This window comes from Urtica dioica, chromosome 7 (genome assembly GCF_054948205.1).
Source record: "Urtica dioica subsp. dioica isolate 48M chromosome 7, U.dioica_male_clone48M_v1_H2, whole genome shotgun sequence".
NCBI classification, from domain to species: domain Eukaryota; kingdom Viridiplantae; phylum Streptophyta; class Magnoliopsida; order Rosales; family Urticaceae; genus Urtica; species Urtica dioica.
In genome coordinates, this window is record NC_142762.1 from 20,737,576 (window position 1) to 20,765,032 (window position 27,457).

The 27,457-nt window shown below is 34.9% G+C and overlaps 2 protein-coding genes across 3 annotated transcripts; one reads left to right on the top strand and one right to left on the bottom strand.

The window, feature by feature from the left end:
• The first annotated feature begins 481 nt into the window (after positions 1 to 481).
• On the top strand, positions 482 to 5,815 carry LOC149390373 (immunoglobulin). 2 transcript variants are annotated; one of them, XM_089618971.1, is made up of 13 exons: positions 482 to 916; positions 1,003 to 1,080; positions 1,842 to 1,999; positions 2,296 to 2,371; positions 2,930 to 2,997; positions 3,127 to 3,373; positions 3,492 to 3,575; positions 3,697 to 3,803; positions 3,887 to 3,940; positions 4,035 to 4,118; positions 4,493 to 4,656; positions 5,143 to 5,294; positions 5,430 to 5,815. In XM_089618971.1, exons 1-12 carry the CDS (start codon positions 631 to 633, stop codon positions 5,288 to 5,290), a joined length of 1,554 nt encoding a protein of 517 aa, XP_089475097.1. In that variant the 5' UTR covers positions 482 to 630; the 3' UTR covers positions 5,291 to 5,294; positions 5,430 to 5,815. The 2 variants fall into 2 exon arrangements, with proteins under 2 accessions (XP_089475097.1, XP_089475099.1); XM_089618973.1 differs by having other exon boundaries at positions 3,495 to 3,575.
• An 8,275-nt stretch (positions 5,816 to 14,090) lies between these two features.
• On the bottom strand, positions 14,091 to 22,905 carry LOC149390374 (very-long-chain aldehyde decarbonylase CER1-like). Its single transcript, XM_089618970.1, has 10 exons — positions 22,695 to 22,905; positions 19,714 to 19,943; positions 18,244 to 18,476; positions 16,972 to 17,191; positions 16,012 to 16,387; positions 15,795 to 15,902; positions 15,229 to 15,429; positions 15,013 to 15,117; positions 14,691 to 14,864; positions 14,091 to 14,432 (listed from the first exon to the last, which is right to left on the bottom strand). Exons 1-10 carry the CDS (start codon positions 22,752 to 22,754, stop codon positions 14,232 to 14,234), a joined length of 1,908 nt encoding a protein of 635 aa, XP_089475096.1. The 5' UTR covers positions 22,755 to 22,905; the 3' UTR covers positions 14,091 to 14,231.
• Between the last annotated feature and the right edge of the window lie 4,552 nt (positions 22,906 to 27,457).

Here is a 27,457-nt window from a genome sequence, read left to right on the forward strand (position 1 = left end):
GACAAAAAATTGTTGCAGTATTTTCACCCACACGTGTATATGTTGTTCAAAACAATAAAGTGATTTATAAGTATGAGAGTTGCGCCACCGTGTTAAATTTATCACTTTTTATTTATTCGGAAACTAAGTTTATCACTTGGGAATTACTTTTGTATGTTTTCGAATTGAACTCATAATATTGAGATTTGATTAATTGCTAAAATTAAAATAAATAGCGTTTAAACAAAATTATTATTGTGGGCGAGAAAATAGGAGTTACATTATCCTTCTCGTTTCTGATTTGCTAGGCAGTTGCAGATAACCAGATGCGTACACATAATTTTATCACACTGTTCATAATTTTATTGTGTTTTGATTTAATGTACGGGGTAATTGATGATAATTAAAAATTTACAAAAATTAAATAAATATTTTTGATATGTTTGGAAATAAATAGGTAAATTGAGTATTATGCTTCGCTTTGTAATTTGTATATGGAAAACTACATAACGTCAACACCACTTACAAAGAGATACATGAGAACAATAGCATAATTTTGCATCTTAAGATCTCCACCAGTTTTCAATACTCCAAGAGAGAAACTTTGCACAATTCACTCTTTTCGTTGAGAGCTAGGAATCGGTGGCGCGAATGTTGCCGCCGAGGCTTTCCTCCATTTTCGGCGGTGGAGGAGCGATCGCGAGGGCCTCGAAGAGCGAGGTCTTGCCGGCTCTGAAGCTCACCACTGACAAAGAAGTGTACAGTCCCGGCGATCCCGTCGTCGTCACCGTCGAGATCCGAAACCCGAGCGTTGACGCCGACGAGGCGCTATCTCTCCTCGTCGAGCGGCTCGGCTTCGAGATCAGGGGCCTCGAGAAGCTTGACGTCCAGTGGTTCTCCGCGCAGAAGCCTGTGCCAGGGTCGAAGCATAGGAGAGGTATCAAATCAAGTTCATTACAGACTTTTCGATTCATTTTTTCATTTTCATTACGGAGGTCTTAGGGTTTATCTAATTCTATTCAGGTGAGAATGTGTTCGCGGAGGGATCGACTACGGCGATGGTTTCTAATCAGATTGTTTCGCCTGGGGCTACTAAATCTTGTAAGGTGTTCTTAATTCATATTGTTTTGTCAATGTGGTTCCTTTCATTCTGTTAATTCAATTGAGCTTAATTGAACAGAGCGATTCTACTTGCTATGCAAATTTTGTATACATCAGCTTGTTATGTAGATTCGGATTGTACTAGAGGCAAAAAAAGGATTGAATTGTTGTTAATTAAAGTCGGAACTTTATCGGGGGCAATTAAGCCCTGATGAACCCTCAATTGATCATGTCCTGAAAGCCGTTAACAATTTAGTGATGAACTGCAGTGCCACTTGTTTTCAGAGTATTTAATTTCACGCATTGTAACCAGTCTCCTAGATATTTCTGTAAAACTGAATAAAAAGGGGCAATGTAGCTTGTGGGAAGACTGGGTTTGAGTCATTAAAAATATTATCAAAAGAAATGTAACTAGGATCGACAGTTTCTCTACATGCCCTAAGTGTGAAATGCCTACTAAGTAATTAGGACTTTCAACTATTCACTAAAAGATCTACTCTGAATCATCTCACAAGTATTCAACCTTTATTACAGAATTCGTTCCATGTGTTCGGTTGATTTATTGTTCAGCAATGAACTGTCTAGAGCTACAAAATTAAGTCTAACTCCTCAACAACTACTCACGTTGATTATTATGTCACGTGCGCTGTTTACATTGTGTTATGTCTTGGCAATGTGCAACTGTAGATTTTTTATTGCATAGTACGAGTTTGCTATGAATATCATGTATGTTTGTTAAGTCATCTTAATTTATCTCGCAGATGTGGTAAGAACATTGCTACCAAATGTCATACCACCATCGTACAAGGGTGCCACCATTCGATATTTGTACTATGTTAGGGCTACATTATCTGGGCAATGGTTGATATTGGAAAATCCCCACTCCCGTGGAGAGTCGGTAAAAGATTTAAAAGAAATGGTTCGCTTTCTTCAACTTCATCTGATTTTGATTTTTATTTATTTTTCAGCCAATTCCTTTACGCCATAGGTTTAGGTTTAGCGTGCCACGCATGTTTGTTATCTCAGTTCAAAGATTTTTCTTCTTGTCTTCCCTCAGAAAATGGGTTATTGAATTTTTTTGTTTTACAAACTTTGTTTCCCTCGTCTATTCTAGCATGTGATTGTTGGTGCAGCTCTAGAGAAACAGCCTCACGAAGGTTGATATTTGACTTATTCTAGCTTTTGATTTACGGATTTCATGAACTCTTTATTCAGGAAGCTCGTGTTCCTTTTCAAGTGTGGGTCACACAGAAAAACGACGGGTTGCTAACAGAAGAAGGTCAGAGTGATGGTGAGATTTTGCTTTCATTCTTCACTTTCTAGTCCTATTTCAATGATTACTTATAACATCTAGCCCTGGAGTACATGCAGTAAATGGTTTTCGATAGTATGTTTATTCTCTTATAGGTCTCAGTTTTCATAGTTGCCTACGAAGAAGAATTTCTAGGTGTTCTTTGTGGTATAGAACTGGGAAATTTGATCGAATCACATATTACATTTTTTTATGTCATATAGACCCCTTTTTTCCTGGTAATCTTATAGTGTGTTGATCGACGTTGTAAACCCTTTATTGCTTTTTCTTTTAAGCACCAATTTAATCAGCGTGCATGTTAATGTTAGTAAAAAGTATTAGTGCTTATTAACAATTTTTGTTGGTAGTTCAAAGATAGAAATTGAAATAGAAGTACACTGGGTTGTGTAATTTTTATTGGTGTATATTCCGCAGTTTTGTGTAATTTTTATTAAATAATGAAGCTAGTCTCAAATGTATTTCTAAATTCTGATTACTCATACTTTATAAGACCTGATTTATTGTTGTTCATCGCTTCATTGTAATCATTGGTCTCAGGAATCGTTCCATCACCAACTATCCAAATGGATATATTTTGGAAAGAGGCAGACAATGACTCTGATTGGGTACATATCATTACCGTGCCAACTGGCTATTTATTTTAGTAAATCATTCTGAATAAAAGCCTTAGGAAAAATAGGAACTCAGTTTGCAATATCTTTGAATTGAATAATGTGCGTTTTGCTTACACACAGATTAGAGCAAACGATATTTACGACGCTGTTGAAGAAGGATACGAAAGCTCCAAGGACGAGATATCATCTGTCTCGTCCTACAATCCCCTGAAGGACAGAACCTTTGGCAGTTCTTTGTCATTGCAATCATATGGAGGAAGGCTGTCATTTAAAGACGGTGCAGTGGAAGGAGAGCGCACTAGTTTATCATCAAATCTACCTCTTCATCGTCTCTCAGCAGCTGAAGTATTATATGATTCTGAAGCTGGTGAGTCATTTGAGCTCAGTCATAGCACTTTCAGTAATTTTTTCACGTTACAAAAACCTATGTTCCAGATTTGTGTATTGGTGCAATATTGTTTTTGAGTGGTTGCTTGTGTTTTCAGCAGATCTCGCTAAGCCCCTATCCACAGATGATGAAGCAGGAGCCTCCTCATCTCCTGCAGCCAAAGCTGTTGAACCTATAACGTGTATTAACTCTAGTTTCTTCACATATTCATCATAATTCGTTCTCATAAAATTCAAATTAATGTTTATGTTTAATAATCATCTCCAATAGGGAAAGCTAATCTTACAAAACATTTACTGCAGCAGAGGGCTTCATTCGAGGAAGATCTTACAACATCCGGATGGATGACCGTGTCTTGCTTAGATTTTCTCCCAAAAATTCCGAGTCGATTTATTATTTTAGTGACATGGTATATCTTCAATCCCGTATATTGAATAATTAAAGTATATTTCATAAGTTGATTTTTTCACCTTTGAAAACATTATGAAACAGATTGGTGGGACTCTTACTTTCTTTCACGAAGAAGGAGCTAGAAGATGCCTAGAGGTAGTTGCGGTTTCAGTGTGTTATTTGATAATTGCATCAACAATGCCATTATTCGCTGGTAACAAAACTACATGAAGGGATTGCTGTTTTCCAGGTGTCCATTACTTTGGAAACTTCCGAGACAATAAATCGGAGATATGTCCATCCATCCCGAAGGAACTCTCCCACAATAACAAAGGTAATTTCCATTAACTTAGTTTTATTTGGTGGTATGATGTGAATTCCTTCATGTGGGATGTTCTGGAGCGGGACTAAAAGGGAATTTAAGGTATCCATGTACCAGGGAGCAAAGAAAGAAAGATATAGGAGATAGAGTTCCATCTCCTAACATATTAATTATTAGTTGTGGCATTATGGATTTAGCTAAACGAATCATGTATGGATAAAGACGACATAAAATTTCAGTGCCTCTTTCTGAGTATGTAAATTATTTATCAATGAAAAATCAATTAATCCTTCCAGGCAATATGTGCTGTAGAATTCGCACAATTAACCGAAATGGATAATTTTTTCCGGATAATCATTCTGATCCCTTTCTCGTCTGTTTTGTAGGTTCAGAGTGACCATTATGAGGTTGTTGCTGATTTGGTGCAGACAAGCTTTTTGTTTTCCATTCCGATGGATGGACCTATGTCTTTTTCCACTCCTCATGTATCAGTACAATGGGCGCTTAGATTTGAATTCTTCACAACCCCGAAAAATGTGGATTGGACCAGGTATGGCTTTCTTTTTCTTGCTTAATTATTTCAGCAAATTTTGGCTGTATGTTGACCCGTGAGAAGAAAATCTTGTACTTTCCGTTTTAAGAGTTTCCCTTTCATGGACCACTCTCTCTTTAAGTTTAACAACCGGGAAGTATATTCATTATTTAAAAAATAACGAGTGATATTAATAATTTTTTTTTTTTTAACGCAAATAGTTCTTCAACTCTTTTACGTGCATTTTGGTCTCAGAACTAATTTTTTGCACAGAATCACCTTCAATTTATTTATTTTTTTAATTTTGTACCATCTTAGTCCATCTCAACTTGAAATGTATACATGAACTTCATTATGATTTCAAAAGCACACTAAAACAAAATCTTACTCTCAAAGTTCAGAACTGTTTTAACTTTTAATTTTTAATAGTTTTGATAGGGTTATAATATGCCGAGTCTTAATGACACCTTTAGCTGAGACATAATTTGAATTCCCTAATTTCAGATACGAACACCCTCTTCTAATAGAGGGTAGGGACAGAAGTGAATGGTCGCTTCCAATTACAGTCCATGCACCTCCAAATGGGGGTTCGACTTCGCATGGCCGGAATCAGAAGGCCTTCTCGTTGGAACCCTTATGGGAGCGTAATTAATTAGGTACACAGAAAAAACTTATTGGTACTCGATAAGCATTATTTTGTTTAAAGTCTAATTATGGTTTAAATTGTGTCGTTATAAATGATGTACATTCTCTTTGTTATTCATTAGTTTAACTTGCAAGTTTTAATGCAGGTTTTGTGTGAGCAGAGGCTATAGATTCTTACATTATATGAAGACTTGGGCCGTTGCTAATTTTACCCCTAGTGAAGAAATGAGCTATCAAGTTGTAATGCAGCTTTGAGGTAGAGCTCGAGTCAAAGTGTAATATCTCAATGACCAGGTTCGAGAGTGAAGTTTGGGCTTGAAGGCTTCCAATTAATGCCTATTCATTATTATCATTATGATTATTATTAAATAGGTATATTTGCTGTTATTTGAAATTTGTAAATGTCACTGTGTAATCTCTTCACTTACAGTTGGACAATCGACAGCTTGAAGAACTCATATATTGTTGCAAATTAATACAAAAATTCATAATTGCCTTGATAAACAATAGGCTTTATAAAAAAAATGACTCTCCCTAGAGAAATGCACTTCCTTTTCAGTCAAGACATTTAGACCCTTTGATATTGAGGCTAAAACCAAGAAAAATACACTAAGTTGATATGTATTCCATTTTGTGTATGTTAAAGGGTCTTAGGATAGCACTGTTAACCATTTGGGTTGATGATCAAGCTTAAAACGAGAATACATAGTTAACCAAGTACATAAACGTTTTGACTACCTAATCGAATAAGCCAAGCTCGTAGTCTGAGGATGCAGAATCATCATATTTAACTCTAAAGAATAAGCAAAAAGCAGCATCACATGCTTGCATTACAAGATAAATAAATTTTAGTGAAATTTGTTATAATAAGCCAAATTTGTTATTCTTATTGAGGGAATAGCCCAAGTTGCATTTTATTAAGCAAATAGCCCATATTTTCGGCTCAGACCATAATGCCGTTGGTAAATTCGCGAATAGGTTAATTTAATTAACCTACTGGAGTGAGTTAGGTTAATTAATTAACTGATTCATGAAGGATTTGAAATTCACAAAAAATTTACAAAAATCATAACTTAAGTCAAGTTTGTCATTCAAAGCATTCAATTAATTAACCTAATTCCTAATTCAATCATTTAGTAAATTAAATTTACTCACAAAAAAATTCAGAAACTAATCTAATTTTTTCAACCAATAAGTTAATTTAATTAACCTAACTCAATTCCGCGAGTTAATTCAATTAACATATTGCGAAACTGTTTCTTCTTCTTCCCCACCTCCGATCTCTCACCACTCTCTCCCCTCACCAGTCCGGTTGATCCCCGCCGTATCTTCCCTGCGCCGCCAAGCAGCAGATTGCCTTCCCTTCTTCGTCTTGTTCCTCGGCGCCGTGGTCGAGCTGGTTCGTTCCGGTGAGGTCGAACATTGCCGCCGCGGAGCTCGACGGAATCGACGGCGTCTATGGCGGATCTCCCTGCGCCGCCAAGCAGTAGATCGCCTTCCCTTCTTTGTCTTGTTCCTCGGCGCCGTGGTCGAGTTGGTTCGTTCCGGTGAGGTCGAGCATCGCCGCCGCAGAGCTCGACGGAATTGACGGCGTCTATGGCGGATCTCGCCGGCGACGTTAGGGATAAGCAACGAGGATGGACGACAATCGGCGACGACGCGGTGGCGTGAAATGGATCGGCGGCAATCGGCGGTGTGAAGTGGATCGGTGGCGTGAAATGGACTAGGACGAGTTTAAGTTTAGGTTTAGGTTTGAGAAAATTAAATTTGTTCTTATATACGAGGGTAATTTAGGTAGTGAAATATTAATTGGGCTATTCACTTAATTTATTCAAACTTGGATTATTCTCCTAATATTGATGGGCTGATTGAGCTAGTATGCTCACTCTCCCTAAATTTTATTGTCAATGAGTTTAGAGAATCATCCACTAAATCCTTATAGATCAGCTTGCAGAACAGGCTAAATTATATTCTGTCTATGAATTTCGAGACCCATATTCTCCTTAATCCTCACTCTTCTTTCTTACTATATAGTTCTTTCAAATCAGTTTTTAAGCTCATATTTAAATCTATATTCTCATCATATTTCTATTTCACTAATAATTTGAATAAATAAGAATTGACGACAATAATTATATCACAACCATCACCTGCCTAATACATATGTAGTTATATATACATATATATACATGTGATTTTATTTTGTCAAAATTGGAAAAATATCAAGATTAGATCTCTTAGTTTAAAAATATTCAAAATTGGACTTTTGACCCATAATCGGACAAATACAATTTTAGCCAATTTAACCTCTAATTTTCGATGATTTGGGCTAATTTTACAAAAAAATGGGTCTTTAGTCACTCTATAATAAAGCGACGTTAAATCTAACATAAAATATAAAGTTATAATTGACGTCACTTTTTTAAACAATGACTTCAAATCGTCAATTCTGAATAAAAATTCAATACAAACATTAATTAAAAATTTTATTTCTCCAAATAAAAAATCTTTAAAAATCTACATTCATTTTTTTAAAATATTTTTAAATAAATATTATAAGTTTTAAATTATTAATTTCATAAAAATAATAAAGTAGACACATTTTTATTAATAAAGAAGACACATTTTTAATTCATAAAATAGACACATTTTTAATTGGTTGTTTAGGTAAAACATGAACAATAGTGATCAAAAGTTTATTTCACTAACTTTGTTTTTATTAACATTACGTTTATAACTTTTTGTCAATTTTGCTTCTATATTATGGATTCAAGAGCAACATTATTCTTTTTAATTAACATCTCTCACACTCACACACACACACACACACACACACACACAATATTATGGATTCAAGAGCAACATTATATTCTTTTTAATTAACATTACATTTACACACACACACACACACACACACAAAATATATTTTTCTTTATTAAATTGTCTTGCTCATCTCTTATTAACTTTTTCTCTCTTTTTGTTATTATTGAATTTATATTCTTTAGGAAACGATTTCATATTGTGTCATTTTATATTGGAGATGGTCTTACTAAAGCCATGTTATCTTACTAGTTGATGAACTTATTAAGATCAGATTTCATGTACTAGTAAGGTCAATATTAGTGGCCGTATCTGCATGTTGTTTTCTATCGTATCGTCCTTCGTTAGCTTTTAAAAATGTGTGTACTTTATGAATTAAAAATGTGTACTTTATTAATAAAAAAATGTGTCTACTTTATTATTTTCGTGACATTAATAATTTAAAAATTATAGCATTTGAATTATTAATTTTATGAAAAAGTCTTCTTATAACAAAAATAACATTTTGGGTTAACCTAAAAATGTTTAAAGTATTATTAGTTTCAAATTACTAATTTCATGAAAATAATAAAAATAACAAAAATAATAAAAATGTGTCTTAATGAATTAAAATTTTGTCTACTTTATTAATAAAAATGTGTATACTTTATTATTTTCATGACATTAATAATTTAAAACTTATAATATTTATTCAATGTTGTTTTAAAAAAATGAAAATAATAAAAATGTTTCTACTCGGCTAAAGAACTAGCCAAAATGACACCCCTATTTTTAAAGTATAGCCCAACTATTAACATATTTAGGAAAATAGTCAATTTATCACGACAACATTCCAATATTCCAATAATACTCTGAGGTTAATATTATTAACTATTATAGTAAATAATATCATCCATAACAAAAAAAAAAATTAGTAAATCTAATTAACAATAACAAAAACTACAATAAATTTTATTTGTCGTAACAAGAACAATAATAAATATTATTTATTGTAACAAGAAAACAGTTATTTACCGTAACAAGAACAACAATAAATCTTATTTACCGTAATAAGAACAACAATAAATCTTATATACCGTAACAAGAATAAAAGTGAATCTTATTTACCGTAACAAGAATAATAATGAATTTTATTTACCGAAACAAGAACAATAGTAAATTTTATTTACCGTAACAAGAACAAAAGTAAATCTTATTTACCGTAACAATAACAATAGTAAATCTTATTTACCGTAACACGAACAATAGTAAATCTTATTTACCGTAACAAGAACAACAGTAAATCTTATTAACCATAACAAGAACAATAGTAAATCTTATTATGTACATTTACAGATTAGCCATCACATTTTCTAGTTAATCTAAAAGGAAAAGTATCAGAGATGAGGACTAGTTAATTTAACAATAAATACGATTTACTAATTATTTCCGTGAACAATCGAGGACAGTAAATCCGACAGTAAATCATATTAACCATTGAGTAAATCATTCGTTTCTATGGTAAATAAAACAGTAAATCCGATTTATTTAGACTCGGAGTTCAACATGCTGGTCCATTATAGTAAATACTTATTTTTGTTACTTAATATATTTTTTAATAGTGATAATACAAAATTTGCTGTAAAAAAAAAGATTTTTACTCAAGGTGAGGAAAAAGAGTTGAACGAACGAAACCAACCACCTCTTCAAGAAAGAGCTAAAACAAACACTGCGACGGAGATCTTAAGAAACCAAACAAAAATAAAAACACCATCATAAGAAGAGTGTTCAACATCAACATCAACACCATTCATCTACAAATTCAAAACTCGAGAACTCCAAATTCCGAAATCAATCCAATCAACGCAATGCTTCAGTAGCAATTCCACTACCGAATAATCCCCATTCGAACGACGACGACACAATCATCATCGAAGCATTCACTGTCGTCAGTGAATCGAGCCTTCGAATCGTCGGTTCGGCGACGGGGAGAGATCTGAACGTGAAGAAGCCGGAGCAACTTCGGCAGAGAGCGGCGGTTGGATTGGATGGATCACTGTTCACGGAAATTCCGAGATGTGCCACGTCGATCACGGCAACGTTTTCGAGATCGACTGTGCCAGCAGACCGGACCGATGAAGCTGTGCTCTGTTGCTGAGCAGTCTTCGTCGGAGCTGCGTTCTGTTGCTGGAGGCACTACAAGAAATATGACATTTAGCTACGAAACTATTAGCGATGATTAAGTCGTCGCTAATATATCGGAGGCTGAGCAATAAGGAGCGGACGTTGATATTTCCGTCCTAGAGCAGCAGGCGATCCGCGATATTATGGGTTCGCGGAGTGATCACTTAACCGGCGTCGGACGCTTGGTGCCACAGGGAGCACGGATGACGGCTGAAATCGCCGAAGTATACGGTTCGGAGGCTGGGACGTCGCATCTAGGATATATCTCGCATGAGGTGTTCACGTCGACCCTCGCCTCGTTCGCCGAGGCAATACAGAGTCAGGTGCCTGGTCTCAACCTGAGCTCGTTTATGCCTCAATTTCTGCAGAGTTCGCAACAGGCTCCGTCGACCCACAGCCAGCAGATTCCGACGGCCGGCGTCCACACTCCGACGAGCGGCCAGCAGAGGACTCCCGACAATACCCAGCAGACGACGCCCGGTGGTCCAAGTCAGTCAGCTGAAGAGCACATTATTCCACCGCACATTGCAGAGTATCAGCGCCAGCAGAAGAGCGTTTCACGTCGAGGAGGGGGAAAACGACCGGCGGGACGACGAAGCAAAGGTCGCGACTAGTCTTTTATTAGATAGTTTGTGTATAGTATATTATTATTTACATATTTCTCGTTTATCGAAATCGTAACTAAATTTTATATATAACTTGATTTCGATAATATAATTTGATTTTTATTTGATTTTTCATTTTAGAATTTCATAAACGAAAAAAATAAAAAAATTAATAATTAACGACGGAAAAAATTGATAATTTCAAAAACGAAAAAAATAACAATTTAATAATTAGCGACGATAAAATCGTCGCTAATTATTTAAAGAGTGAAGTTACTAGCGACGATTTTATCGTCGCTAATTCGTGCAGGAAATTTTCCCCGCGCCAAATAGCGACGATAAAATCGTCGCTAAATATATTTCACAAAATAAAAAAAACTTTTCGTTTATACATTTAGAGACGACATTATCGTCGCTAATGTCGTCGTTAAATATTTAGCGACGACTACTTCGTCGCTAAATATATTTAGGCACGGACATTTAGCAACGATAAATATTGTCGCTAATATCGTCGCTAAAAAGATTTAGCGACGATTAAGGGGTTTTTACCGACGAAAAAAATCGTCGGTAATGGCTCTATTTGTTGTAGTGAGGTTCTGGCGGCGGTCGGAGCGAGCGCCGGCAGAGCGACGAGGGAAACAACGGCGGCTCTTACGGTGGAGTGGCGGAGGAAGATGGACGCGGCGGACGAGGACAAAAGCTTGCGATGGGAGGAGAATCGCCGTTGCAGCTCCAGCGATGGTGCGATCCGTGTCCGGCCGAAACGGTGGAGAACGACGACGTCATTGCAGCTCCTAGAATGTGGCCGGAGGGTTCGAAGCTAGGGTTCAGATTTGGTTTCGTTGCATCTCGCTTTTCCATTTTGGTTTGGTCCTTGTTTCGTATCAGATAGAAGAAAGGGAAGGATATTTTGGGGATTCTAATCAATATTGGCTACTTCCCTAAATTAATTAATAGTTTGGCTATTATTTTAACCTTACTCTTATTAAAAGGCTAGATACTAACAAATCTCTTAAAAATATGTGTACTTTATTAATAAAAATGTGTCTACTTTATTATTTTCATGACGTTAATAATGTAAAACTTATAATATTTATTTAAAGATGTTTAAAAAAATGAATGTAGATGTTTAAAGATTTTTTTTATTTCTAGAAATAAACTTTTTAGTTAATGTTTGTATTGAATTTTTATTTATAATTGAATATTTGAAGTCACTGTTTAAAAATGTGACGTCAATTATAACTTTTATATTCTATGGCTTACGAAGATTTAACGTTGCTTTATTGTAGAGTGACGTTTAAAGACCCGTTTGTTTTGTTGTTGAAAAATTAGCCCAAATCATCGAAACTCATCTAATTTCCGATAAATTCCAATGAGTTCCGACGTATTCATTTGAAATTCATCGGAATTCATCGGAAATTATAAAAAATTAGGGGTTAAATTGGCTAAAAGGACATTTTTGGTCCGAATTTGGATCAAAAGTTAAATTTTGGATATTTTTTTAACTAAGAGGTTTAATATTGATATATTCTCAATTTTGAGGTCTATAAAATGAAATTTCCCTATTATTTTTGTTTCGGGTTTATTTTGAAGAGGTCTTTGTTCTGACAATTTTTATCCCGAGATTCGCATGGGAGATTGGTCGTCAGATCAGTACTCGCTAGAAAGTGTGTGTTTTGAACTTCTTTTGTAAATCTATTATGTTATGTGTTTATTTTGGTAAAAAGTGGCTCCTATATTGTGATTAGCGGGTTGAGAAATAGTGGAAACCAAATTTGAGTTCATTCTTCCGCACGTCCGAAATCGTCGCCGCCGTGGGATTTCCGCGGGACCACCGCGGTCTCCGGTACTATGTTGTCAAAATTTATAGCCGAGACCATCCCAAGAACTGTTTCTTCGTTTTGAGCACAACCGTGAACTCCATTCAGCCAGTTTCACGAGGAATCTCGAAAGCCACCTGCTCGATAACACAAACTTCGAGACGACGATATCTTGCTTTTGTTTTGCTCCTTTTGGGATCCGAAGAGGTAGAGGTTCTATTACTCTTCTTTTGTGAGAGTTTTATCTTGTTAAAATGGTTAGTATTTAGGTAGATGTACATGTGAAATCACTAAACCAAGTTGGCCAGTTCCACTTTTTCAACGAGATAGAGTTTTTGATTAATTATAGCCTAGTATGTTATTGATAAATGAACTGGAATCAAATTTGTCATTATCAAGCGATGCGCTTCCGTCCGGAGACATTATTGTTCCAAAAGGTTGATTCAAAGGGGAGATGGCGCATTCTGCTGCCCTTTGTTGCGTAACGGTTTTACGCCGGACGAGACTCAGGGCTACCAGTCGTTAGGCCCACCTTGCCCAATTACTTTTGGTCTGACATTGGTTGCAGATGATGCGCGTCCACCTGACACCTTACAGCCCAAAGTGGCTGCTCTTGACTTTATGTCCGAGGTTTCGTTTATGACTTATAAATGGAGTTTCAACAAAATTTTTGTTATTAATCAGTTACTAATGTAAAGTTGATAATTTTGATTTTTTTTTATATAAATAATGTGGTTTGTCTTATATTTAAAATGAATAAAATCTTAGATTCAGTAATGGTTCTCCTACTGAGCACGTGGAAGTTTACCCGCTTTTCTTTTAATTCCACTCCAGGTGATACGAAGATGGATGGTAGATTGTAGAGATGACATGATGTCCCCATCGATAAATGTTGATGTTTTCTATTTGTTAAGTAGTCTCATTCTTGACTGTAAATAGTTTGACTCAGATGACTCGATGATATTTGTCGTTATTATTTATTTATGGCGCTACACTAAGCTGTGGTGATTTGTTGACTGGTCTGAGTTTTAGTTTCGTTAACGTGTAAAAATTCCATAGGTTGAAATTTTTTCGACAGTGTCTTTTATTTTGTTATCTAGTGTGGTTTTTGGTTTTGAGTCTTTTTTTTTTTTGACCTCCTAATTTTGGGGCGTTACAGGTATGTATTTCTCGGCAGTGACGGATCTAGGTGGGGGCCAGGGTGGGCCAATGTCCCCCCTCAATTTTTAAAAATTATTTTTTTAACCCTAAATTTTTATATTTTTTTATAATTTTACCCTTAAATTTTACTAATAATTATGTTTTTGACCCAAATTTGTAAGTCCCCCACCCCCCCTTGATTGAAATCCTGGCTCCGTCACTGTTTCTCGGGTAACAAATTTCATCAAAGATACATCGATCATAAGCTATGTATGTTCTAATTATCGGAAATAGTCATTTATTTATTATTCTTGAAATAGAACCCACTTGGAGAAATATATAACTGGATAGATGTAGAGCACACATATATATCTTCTTAGTCGAGAAAATTATTTATACACTAATTATATTTGGCTTTAGAAGGAAGCGGCAAAGGCTGAAACCCATGACGAAGAGTGGCTTCCATAACGTTGTGGTATTTCGAAGCATTGTAGTTGTTGGGGTTGATGATCTCGCCGCACTCATGTTCGTTCCAACCTTCCAATCCATGAACTATTCCCGCAACACGCCATGCACTCATCGCCCTTCTCGGCAACCAATTCTGCCACGTAATATACGTACAATTATACAATTATATTTTCAAACAAAATTGTATCTATGCTGTAGCGTCTAGCTAGTGACTTGAATACATGCTCTAATAAGTGAAACCATAGAAGTGATAGTTTATTCACAATATATACTCGTCACAAGTTTGTCATATCTGCCTTCTTTAAGAAACGTGTATTGTTTCTATAATTTCTTCGGATTATTTAGATAAAATATATAAGTTCTAAGAAACATGCATTAATAACTTCCATACCTCACAAGCATGTACATTCTCAAGGGATTTTGGAGTCAACAATGCAGGCGTATAGTGGTAAAAGCAGTCTTTGCGCATTTTCTTTGGTGGGAATTGGGAGAACGGAATAAAGATTGTCCCTTTCGTTGCTTTTTCTTGTTCTTCTTGAGTCAGCCCATCTCCTACCAACCAGATCTGCAAGTAGTGATGTAAAAGGTAATCTCTTAATGACGTCTTTTTTTTTTTTTTTTTTTTTTTTTTTTTAATTTAATACGTATATAAAAGAAAGTACATATATATCTTCTTATAATAAATGTATATATAGGTGCGAGTTTCTGCATACTTTGCAGTCAGAATAGCTTTTGGAGAGAACTAGGTAAGGCGTAGAATTGTCATTGTTCAATGAGTTTTTAAGCTTCACATACTCATCCTTGCACACAGTTGCCACCTAAATAAGATCAAGTATTGTTCAAGTCGATTGATCAGTCAATTACATTAATAATATACCTACATACACATCAAATAAATAAATCAACTAAAATATATAGAATAAAATTACCCGAATACCCTTGTGACACAAAGCAGACACAACAGCATAAGCAACCTTAGAAAGTTTGCCTCTAAATAGAACTTGTGTTGCTTCTGTTGGTATGCTGTTCATAATTACAGCCACAGCAAGAGTTGAACCATCGACGATCTTAACGTTCAGATTAGGGTGCCTCTTCACGTAAAGTCCACCATTGCAATTTAGTTCCTCACTCTGCAAAATTAATTTGAGCGTACACATATGCAGTTAATATTAATAATTGTCTTCCCATGTTAAAAAAATATTTGACGCGAATAATGTCATAAAACTGACACATATAAATAGTATTTATTAAGCAGCGATATTCATATTGACGTGGACCACCTCCCATTTATATAGCCACGTATACTATTAAATTGGGCGACGAGCTGCACATACGGATGATATATCACTACTCTCACATTGAGATGTTCTATAAACTATAGCGTTACGAGTTAATAGCATTACATCCATATTTTGATCTTTTTACATGAAAAATGGGTATGTATAATTATATTTTCACATGTTGTGTTCAAAGAAAATAAAAATGTACAACTTGCCTGGTTTAGGAGACCTAGACTTAAGACTTTAATGCCTTTCTCGTCCGCGTCGAGTATGGCTTCCTCAATCAAGCTGTTTATTGACGTGTTTTGCCATTGCAAAATATACTACAAGTAAAAAAAAAAAAAGTTCACTATTTCACATCTTTGCCAATTTCAAAGGAATATTGAAGTACAAAAATATTAACCACGCCAAAAATAAAATTATATTTCTAACCTGAATCTTGTATTTAGGGACAGACCATGTCTGTAATTTGAGATTGTTAAAACGATGTCTCTCGACCACAAAAGTTCTCTTTGAAATCCACGTCAGCATGACGGACCAGAGAGTGAGAGGCCACATGAGCCAGAGATACCACGCGGAGGTGTAAGGCTTGGAGGCAAAATCAGCAAAGCCGAATTGTAAATGGTAAATGGACTCAGGCGTTGTGAGATGCGTGAGATGAACCACGTCAGGCACTTCCTCCCCTCTCTTCACACACGCTTCGTACGATGAATCACACGATATGTCCATTGTTCCGTATATGAAATCGTATATTGGCATGAACAAACTATAATTCGTTCTGAATTGAGTGTGGTGTAACGAGTGAAACCTGAATTCAAACATATATATGTCATAAAAAAATTATGGATTGTAGATTATTGACAAAGATTTCCCGTTCAAAGTGATCTAATCTAATTTACAAATAGTTGGGCTTTCGTATATTTAATAGGTTGTTGGCCTTTATTGATGTGTGCCTATACAATAGGCTTCTACTTCCATGACGTTAAAATAGAAAAGCCCACTCTCATTAGGTTAATCTAGTGGTTGACTATAAATAAAGCTAATTCTTAGATCACATGTAACAAGTACTCACTTTTGATATCCAGAAACAAATTTACAATCTAGGATATACATGTTGATGTTGATGTAGTAGACAACCGGCTATCGATTCAAACGGTAGGCTTCCGCTAATTTAGTTTTGATTTCATAAATGCTCAACAAGATTAGTTCTTGTATTAGTGATGTTTTCATTCTCACTTCCTGATTAAAATAGATTAGGCCCTCCCTAAATTTTTTTCTTTCTTGTTTCGTCCTTCCCTTGCTAGACCCTTGTCATAACTCAATGTATAGTAGACAGAAAATATACATTACCTGATGTGAGTGTATACATATATATATGAGTTGAGAACTTACGTGGGAGTATACATAAGGTACTTGAGTGGAGGGAAAATAGAGAAAAGCCATTTGGGGAAAATCTCGAAATTGCAGTGACCCAAATTGTTCATTAGATCGATGAAGGTGACATAACCAGCAAATGATGCGATTGAGGCAGTTCCTGTGAACATTGTTGTTATTGTTGGAATCGCAAAAAGGATGAAGTACGAGATGTGCTCTGCGAATGGATGTATCACAGCTGCCAATATATTGATCAAATATTAATAGATTGAAGACAAAAAAGAAATGACAGAGTGAAAAATATGAATCATGTCACAAAATAATGAGTTGTGAAGTGTCCAATTATAAATGCACGTATATCTTCAAAATATACGCATGCTAATTCAGTCTAAATTTGTCTTTAGGGTTATTTAGATAATAATAGTTTTAGAAATCTCTGGATGGAGACTGGGAACTTATCCAGATTGAAGGTGATCGGTGACTAGTTTTTGTGATTAGAAATCTCAGCTGTTCTTGAACAATCTCAAACTCTCGATTAAATCAACCATAGTATTATCTTGTGTTACATTTTCCTCGTAAATATTTTGTTTTACTATATAAGCCTGGTTTATTCATCCAATAAAAAGATCTGATCACCTGTATTAAATGAATGTATGAATACTAGACTCAATTGATTTTGATGAAACTTCTCTGAAGTCTGCTCTGAAAATTTATAAGTTAAGATTTTTTTTTATTTTTTTATAATAAAAATGCATCGAACTAATAATCCGTTATCTATACATAGATAATAAGAAGTAAATGCATTTCCTACTTTCATCCCGAGGCTACCATGTGATTTAACCGGCGACACGTGACGATTTTTAGTTTTTTTTTCTTCTCTTTTTTTGTTCTCTCTGTACGCGCTTTTTTCTCTCTTTTTTAACTCTCTCTCTCTCTCTCTCTCTCTCTCTCTCTCTCCAAGCGTCAGAGCGTACGTTTCTTAAACTAGTATTATTAGAACTTATAAGTTAGTATTTTTTTTAGTGAAAAAGAATAACTTAGTACTTTGTTCTAATTAATCGGAATTAGAATAATGCAAATTTATATTATGTTCCACATATTAAATAATAAGATATCTTAAATAATAGAGAAATTGCCTCATTTGCCACCAATTTCATAACATTTTCTCATTTTCCACCAAAACACTAATTGGTGAAAAGTGGGAAAATGTTATGAAATTGGTGGCAAATGGGGCAATTTCTCTAAATAATATGGAGGTGTGAAAAAAAAAAAATTGCGGTTTGGGCTTACAAGTGATTGGCTCGGTGACAATGGAGGAATGATGGTGAGAGTGATATCGAGAGTAGAGAAAATGGTGATGAAGCGCTCTGTGGAGCCAATAGTACAAGAACTCCACTACACCCGCATGCAAAATAATTATTATGATCACACCATCCGTCCTCCACAAAGGCAGATTGTTACCCCCTCGTAAATTTTGGCTTCCAGCGTAGAATAGTATGCCATTGAACAATATTTGATCGTCCCTGTTGATATGATTTTTTTTGTATAAATGGTTATTAATATACCAAATATCATTAAAGTTTACTATTTTATCTTTCACAAAATAAAAAAATACAAAATTGAATGAAAGTAGGTAAAGTTGAAACAAGATATTGATTCCCCTTTACTAGCTATTCTAGATAATTTCGTATTTTTTCAGGAATTATTTAGATGCATGGTAGTCTGTAATGCCTGTTGAAGTACAGTTAATTGGCTATTCTAATGCCAATATATATAAATATATATATAATTTAATGGACGATTAGATTACTAGTTCACTCTCTTTTTAAAAAATAACCAAATTTTTTTTATTAAAAAAGTAGTACACAGTAAATTAATTAAGTAAATAATAAATTAAATTAACTAAAGAGTAAATTAAATTTATTTTTTAGTTAATTACTTTAATACGTACTTGCTGTACTATTTTCTTAATAAAATAAAATTTTGGCCAAATTTTTTAAAAAAATTGGTGAATTAATTAGTTGCAACAAATTCTTCAAACTTAATTTCACAAAATATGAATGACATTTGAAAGCTAATTGCCCATTCATCCCCTTTTAATTTAATATAATAACCCAAATCATAAAATAAACCAAGTGATGCATATATAAAATACGGATAACTTGGGTGAATCATTTCTTTGACATATACTGTTTATCACATCTTTTGAAGGTATTCACTTACCGAGGTATTCACTTACTGGGATATATACACCAAATTATTTTTTATACACGCCATTCTTATTGATTGGACCCATATGAATATATATGTGAACTGATCATAAATGTTACAAATAATATAGATCATGTCCACCAGATATTAGGAAAATAGCTTGACGTTTCGTAAATATTAAGTAACTAATCAATTTCGTATATTTACAAATATAAATCTTAAGTAAATAGTCACTGTCATATATCAAGTCACATCATTATTTATGGTTATTTACTTATTTATCAAACATTGACTATTTATAATAATATCAAACGTTTAAGTTAGCTATTTTTTTAATTTTTTGTATTTTTGACTAAATAAAATACAACTGCAAAACTAAAGTCTCCACCGATCCACTAATTACGGCGTTGGCTCTGTTGATTTTTATAATATTGATGAGCTTTAACAATTATACGGCACAAATAAATTAGTTTAGTGATCAAAATATCATGGCATACAATAATTATTATTTCTACATGTTATGAGTAATGAGATGATAATGCCACTGACCAATTTCTTTCTCTATCGACTTGGTCGAACTCAAGACCTTTGTCGAGGATTCGGTTATTTCCTTTGGCCGTTCGATAACGAGAAAGGCTGATCCAAAGTTGGTTGTGAATCGCTCTCCAAATCAGAAGTGGGAGAATGAGGAACGATGAGATGTCTCTCTCTCCCGGATTATCAATCTTCGTGAAGGATGTGTATGCGGTCTTTAGGATCCAAGGTGTCAATACAAGATACTGTAGAAATTAAATTACAGGAAAAAAACCACGTAAGTTTTGCTTATAGAATAACTGGGACAATGTCATGTGCGTACTTCTTACGAGAAGGTAGGGTTGGTGACACAATTAAATACAACAAAAAGCCTTTTTTTATTTTCCTGATTGGACCACTTCAGTTGCTAAGAAAGTAGAGCGCATGTATAAATGCAATACTCTTATCATTTATTGCTCTCACTTGAATAAAGTAAACAAAGAAAGCTTGGGTAGCTGGATCATTAATATTCCACAAAGTAGGTATTTTTGTATATAAGTGAAACTTGGAGCCTTGCATTAAAAAATAGTAACACAAAATATCTGACCTAACTACCTAAGATCATAACATGTTTTTATATCATTAAATAAATATTATTATATAATTATCAAGCTACGAAATCTCTAATGCCGAAATGATTTTACTCGTAGATGTGTGATTTTTTTTATCTACTCGATCGGTAATTCTTAGACACAGTTGGAATTATAATTTGTAAAACATTTATGACATCGTATCATAAGATATGATTAGAACTTAGGAGGACCCTGATTCGAGAGAGGACTTTATCGGAAAACAAGGATAGTTTCGTCTTAATATTTTACACGGGTGTGTGTGTGTGTAAGATGATTATCTGTTATAACGTAATAGATTTGATGCTCTAATTTTTTTCTTTCTAAAAAGCTAGGAAAAATATTAACTTTTGCACGATTATATTTATTATTTTATCTCCTTTATAGTTCAAACGTTAAGCCTTGGTCTTTTCATCACTAATACTTTTAAGAACATGTTAATTAAGAATGTATTTGAAAGCTGTCGGTAAACTTGTATGCATATGCACGTAGATTTTGTTAAATTCATCCAGATTTGAAAAATTAAATGAATAGACCCTTTGGCTTTTTTCTTTTTCCATATTCAGTTTATCATCCCTATTTCTGCTAACCTAGCTTCTTTGATAATGCATTTATTACACCATATCTGAATTGACTACCTAAATTTTGACGGATGTTTAAAGGTTTTTTCTTTTTCTTTTTTCGGGCTAGTTAGGAGTTCTACGAAGAATAACGAACATGTAAATCTCCGTAACAAGTGCAAAACTTGTCTCACAATAAAAAATATAAGAGCTAGGTACAAAGTCGTTAGATAGCTAAATTTAAATGTTAATTAGTTAATAATATTAGATAAATATTAACAACAAAATAAACATTTCAAAATATTAAAAAAGAATAACTTGTTAATACATTTTTTTTTCTTCTTATTTATGAATTTGTATATATTTTATATACGAAGGGGAACATTTATCTAGTGTCAATATTTTATACATAATGTAAATATTTTGCTATATTTTGTTAGAACTAGTTGATTAATTTAGAAATTGTTATCTTATCTTATTGTTTCAGATCCAAGGTTAATACAACGGTATTTTATATAAAGTACTGTTTAGAATTAAAATGCAAATTTAAATAATCACATCATCAAAATTGGATATTGGATATTATATGTAAAATTGTGAATATTAACTATTTTTCAGTTCCAAAGTTTTAATTGGCTTAGTCTGTGTAATTTATCATTTAAAAATTACAATATCATGTTCTCCAAACAAATTGCTTAACTAGTTTCAAAGCTCATTAACTGGATCCGATTTTGATTGAATGGGGTTAATTAAGGGGATTCAAAATTGGCTATCTTTTCGAACTATTATTCAATTCCTTGTTTAAACTGATTTATGAAAGTAGTAGTCACGAGTTAATAGGTACCAAACAATATCTGAGTAACTTAAATAATAGAACATGATTGAAATTTAGTTATCCAAATAACCGGCAATACCGTTCTTTAACGTTCGGTTATCAGGTTTGTGAAAATTTTGATTTGGTTCTGAAGCCGGTTTCAAAAATCGCTTAATTAGTGGTTATACTGTTCAAACCAAATTTTATAAAAATATATCCATAACCTGATTTTTGGACTTTAAAAATCGATAACTAATTGAGTTTGTAAAACCAAACTTGTTAACTAAATTTGGTTCTATATTTACTTGTTATTAGTACAACTAATTTTCAGTTAATTTTTATTACATGATTATCTATAAGATGTTATAATGATTTAATAGGCAGTTCATTTATTTTTAATAGCTATTCAGCTGATTCCCTGAAAATTAAAATTTCCCTGTGGTATTTATAAATAATAAATTGTGCGCGTATCGTATATGAATACATTTTTTTTTTTCATTCGTAGAAATGAAATGATCTTATATCTAAGGTATATATATGAAGAATAATTTGTTGCATTTTAACTTCGATTCTAACCGAAGTTTTATTTTACTAAAAAAATTAGTTCATCAGGTCGAAGTAAATTAAACCAACTAAAATAGTTAATTGAATTTTCTTCAGTCTGATGTGAACTATTTTCTTAATAAACTGAAACTACAATTTTTTTTTTTTAAAGAGAGTAAACTATTAGACTATTGATCTAATTGTCCTATAAATAAAAATAATATATATATATATGTATATATATACGTATAAATGTATATATATACGTATAAATGTATATATACATATATAAACGTATATATACATATATATATATATACTATATACGTACGTATATAGCGTGTATATTGTAACGTATTTCGTTAAAAAAAGTTACTATGTATTTATCTGAGTGTAAATAGCTATGAGAAGAGTACATATTTGGATAATTATTTTATCAAAATATATATGAAGAGGCTGAAACAAGATTACCTTAAAGCTTCCGAGAGGCTTCCATGGCCATTCAGTCAAGATGCCCGGTTTAGTGGCCATTGAGAGTCTCTTGCTTTTAGTTTCTAAATGTTTAAGAGTATGTATACCTTAAAATAATAAAACCTTCGAGTGTCTTGTATTGTTCTTTGCTTAAAATGAAGGTCTTATATACAGACACATATTTGATTTCTAAACCTTGAAAGAAATGTATGAACGTGGCCGCCTGGCCACATAAAAACGGCCACGTAACCCTATGGCATCTTGCTTGCAAACGAAATGAGGCCAGTCAATCTTATTAATGCCAATCAAAGCCGTATTACATATTACACATAGCCCATGAATAACCAATTTATTTATATATTTATTTTATTTTTAATCTTATCTGTGTATATTTACTGAAATTGTTACTGACAGTATTTATTCCTCTCAAAGTCTCAACCGCTATTGCTGGACCGCATTTATATCTGCTATTACGACTAGATCAGATGTCTATTGGTATTCGTATGCCACAACCCTATCATACAGATATATCATATACTCGCGAGTATATTGGATGGTTATATGAAAAATCAGTACCAATTGCTTAATTATTTTTGACTATTATATAACAAATATTTTGATACAAACGGTGCAAATTTTCGAATACCGTTTACTAGCGATCGCCAGTTAGAATTGGTATTTTTTTATTTTTATTTTTAAAAAACAGGTAGAATTGGTATTTTAAAACACATTAACCACGAATTAATGGGTGGAGCACACTCGATTACCACATCTCGACATCTTACCGGGTCTAGAGATTCACTACATAGGTAATCAAGTCAAGCAATGATATAAACCACTCCCAATTCCCTTGAACACCACAAATAAACCATATTCAAACAAAAACCTAGGCTAATGTACCAACCAAATCAATTCACCCAAATTCACCCAACTCCATGACACCCATCCTATATGTTTAGCTACTCATTATTATGAGCAATAATGAAATGAGCACAATCATAAACATAAAGGAGACGTCTTCATTCAACAAGCTAGCAAATCCAAATTAACAAAAGAATCTAAAATCAAAATCAACAAAAGACATTTCAATTTTACCAAAGAAGATTAAAGTATCAAATGGAAATTATAAAAAACTGAGTGTTCAAGAAAAAGATAAAGGTAAGGAAAGGATAAAACTATTAATTGAAGTTGATGATGCTGATGACGAAGATGGGTTGTCACTTCCTTCTTCTTCTTCTTCTTCTTCTCTCCAAGCAAAAGATTATTTTTTGCCAACCGGGATGGTGTAGGGCTTCACGAATAGTTTTAGATATGGATATAGAGTCAAGGGATGAGATAAAAGACGTAAAATATTATATGAGATAGACGAGGAAATGGAATAGGTAGACTATCGATTACCTTTGCATAATGTGATGGGAGGATCATCGACCGGGGGCGGATCTAATGACAAAGGATCCGATGGAGGACATGCCTATGGAAGATTGATAAGCGTGCGTGATGTAGGGAGGATGCTTCCTGTATAGACGATGGGTGGTTGCGAGTTGATAGGAGGTGCACCAATTGGTTCGGTGGTTTCCACGATAGGGTTAGCTATTAAGGGAAAAGCTGGATCCAAATGACAAAAGGCTTCTAGGGAGGTGATTGAATAGACTAAAATGTCATCTTTCTCGGTCGGTGACGAGGTCGGTCGCTCAGATGTAATGTGTGACAAGTGTTCAAAGAAAGCGACATCGATGGACACAAGATATTTGTTAAGACTAGACAATAACACTGATACCATTTTTGAAAGCTATTGTTTCCAAGAAACACACATTGTAAGGATTTGAGATCTAATTTTGTGATACCTGGATGGACATCCTGAAAAGCATATGCTACCAAAGATCTTTAGACTAATCGGAAATAAGGGCTTGTCGAGAAACAACGTTTTGTATGGAATTGAACCTTGAAGCACATAGTAGGGCATGTAATTGATAAGGAAACATGTGATAGAGATGGCGTCAGCCAAAAATATTTTGGAACATGTGTTTGAAATAGTATGGCATGTACAGTTTCGAGACGATGCGTGTTTTTGTCTCTGGCAATGCCATTTTGGGATGAAGTTTCAATACAAGAGGTTCCGTGAAGAATACCATTTTAGGCCATGTAATTTTAGAATTGATCGGATGTGTATTCTTTGGCATTTTTACTATGGAGGGTGCGAGCAGAGACATTAATTAAATTGATTTTTGATCTCACACTACAACAAATACAACAATTACCGACGATTTTTTTCGTCGGTAATAACTCATTAATCGTCGCTAAATATATTTAGCGACGATTATTATCGTCGCTAAATGTCCGTGCCTAAATATATTTAGCGACGATTTATTCGTCGCTAAATATTTACCGACGAGATTAGCGACGATAATTTCGTCCCTAAATGTTGTGACGAAAAGTTTTTTTTTCATTTTGTGACATATAATTAGCGACGACTTTTTCGTCGCTAATTGGAGCGGGAAATTTTCTCGCGCGAATTAGCGACGAAAAAGTTGTCCCTAATACCTTCAGTGTTTTAATAATTAGCGACGACTTTTTCGTCGCTAATTATTATTATTTTTTTTTATTTTTTTCGTCGTTAATTATTAATTTTTTTATGGTTTTTTGTTTATGAAATTCTAAAATGAAAAATCAAATAAAAACTAAATTATATTATCCAAATCAACAAATATATAAAATCTGGTTACGTACGTTTTCGGTTATCGAGAAATATGTAAATAATAATCTACTATACACAAAATATCTAATAAAACACTAGTCGCGACGTTTGTTTTGTCGTCCCGGCGCTCGTTTTCCCCCTCCTCGATGTGAAACGCTCTTCTGCTGGCGCTGAAACTCTGCAAGCTGCGGTGGAACAATGTGCTGATCAGTAGACTGACTTGGTCCGCCGAGCGTCGTCTGCTGGCTAGCGTCGGGAGTCCTCTGCTGGCCGCCCGTCGGAGTGTGGACGTCGGACGTCGGAGTGTGGACGCCGGCCGTCGGAGTCTGCTGGCTGTGGGATGACGGAGCCTGCTGCGAACTCTGCGGAAATTGGGGCATAAACGACCTAAGGTTGAGGCCGGACACCTGACTCTGTATTGCCTCGGCGAACGCAGAGAGGGTCGATGTCAACACCTCCTGCGAGATATATCCTGGTTGCGACGTCCCAGCCGCCGAACCGTAGACTTCGGTGACTTCAGCCGCCATCCGTCCGCGAACCCATAATATCGCGGATCGCCTGCTGCTCTAGGACGGAAATATCAACGTCCGCTCCTTGTTGCTCAGCCTTCGCTCGCAACGTGTTGAACCTATAATTAACTAGTTAGTATATATTAATCGAAAAATAAGACAAAATAAATGTAAACTTACATAACGTGCGGAGGCTTTAGGAGTCAGCCATTCGGACTTGTCGGACTAATGTTGGCGCTTGTAGTTCGTAAACAAGCTTTCGAAAGCGCCTGTCTCGGCGCTCTTCTGCATGTAAACAAAACTTCAAGTGTTAGATAATTTTAACGATTTGATGTATCATATAAAAATAAAACTTACGTTCTTCATGCGGTGGGTCGAGAACCCAATCGTCCCCTGTCGAGTCTTCGTCTTCTTCTTCGTGCGATTCGCCTTGTTCTTCGCTTGTATGGCCTGTAATATAAGTAAACGTACACGTAAATAACAAATCGTTTAATAAAAGGGTAAACACATATTTAACGTAAATGATTTGATTACCTTAAACTCATCGCTCGTATATCGTTGTATCAGCGTCTCCCATTCGGTGTCGAGCTTAACGGTCCTCGGTTTCAGCGACCGCGCCACCTGTACGCTGCTCTTGCAGTCGATGTCGAATCATGATCGCAAGGTATGCCTCCAATCGCGAAGACGAGTCTTCGTGCTCGAATGATTGCCGCATCGACAATTGCCTTCTTCTTCCCGATTGCGTCACCATCGACTCGAATGTCGTACTTGTCTCGAATCGCTGCTCGGATCTCGGCCTCCTTCGCCGGCCCCACGGTCACATTCGTCCACCTTGGGACCGTAGGCGAGATCTTGTCTCGGACGACCAACCCGAGCGTGTTCGCGAACGTCGCGAGATCCGGATCCATCTCTCGCTCTGGCTGCAAGAACGACTGAAACTCCTCATTATAAATAACGACTTCCTTCACCCCGGGGCGCCGTGTACGCTCAGATTGAAGCCCGACTGTCGGCCCACGCACGGCCGGTTCGATATCATCGTCTTCTTCTTCGACGCCATCGCGTACGGGTGCCGACTCGCAATAATTCGGGAGACGGGATAAGTAGTCATCCCCACCTCCGCTGCCTCCAGCTCCTGTAGCCGCAGCCATATGAAATTCAAAACAAACTATATTTAGTTATGCATTCGTAATAATTTAAATAAGTTATTTTAGTAAGTAAATGAAAAACGTTATATACTATCAATCATCGTCGTCTGACAAATCATCTTCTTCCATCAAATCTTCGTCCTCAGTTTCTTCTTCATCGATAAACTCTTCTTCTTCAATATTTTCCAAGTTCACTCCTTCATTGCTCACGGGCTCTGGTATCGCAGACTGATGACGCGTCGACAGTGAATCTAAATCTGACGGTTCTACTGACAACTGAATTGAAGACGAAGATTGACCAAGAATGAGGTCAATCTCAGGAAGATCCCACACATTTCGATGATTACACTCTTCGACGATTCGTCAATCAGGACCATTCAAGTTATCTTCCAAGTAGAAAACTTGTTTCGCCTG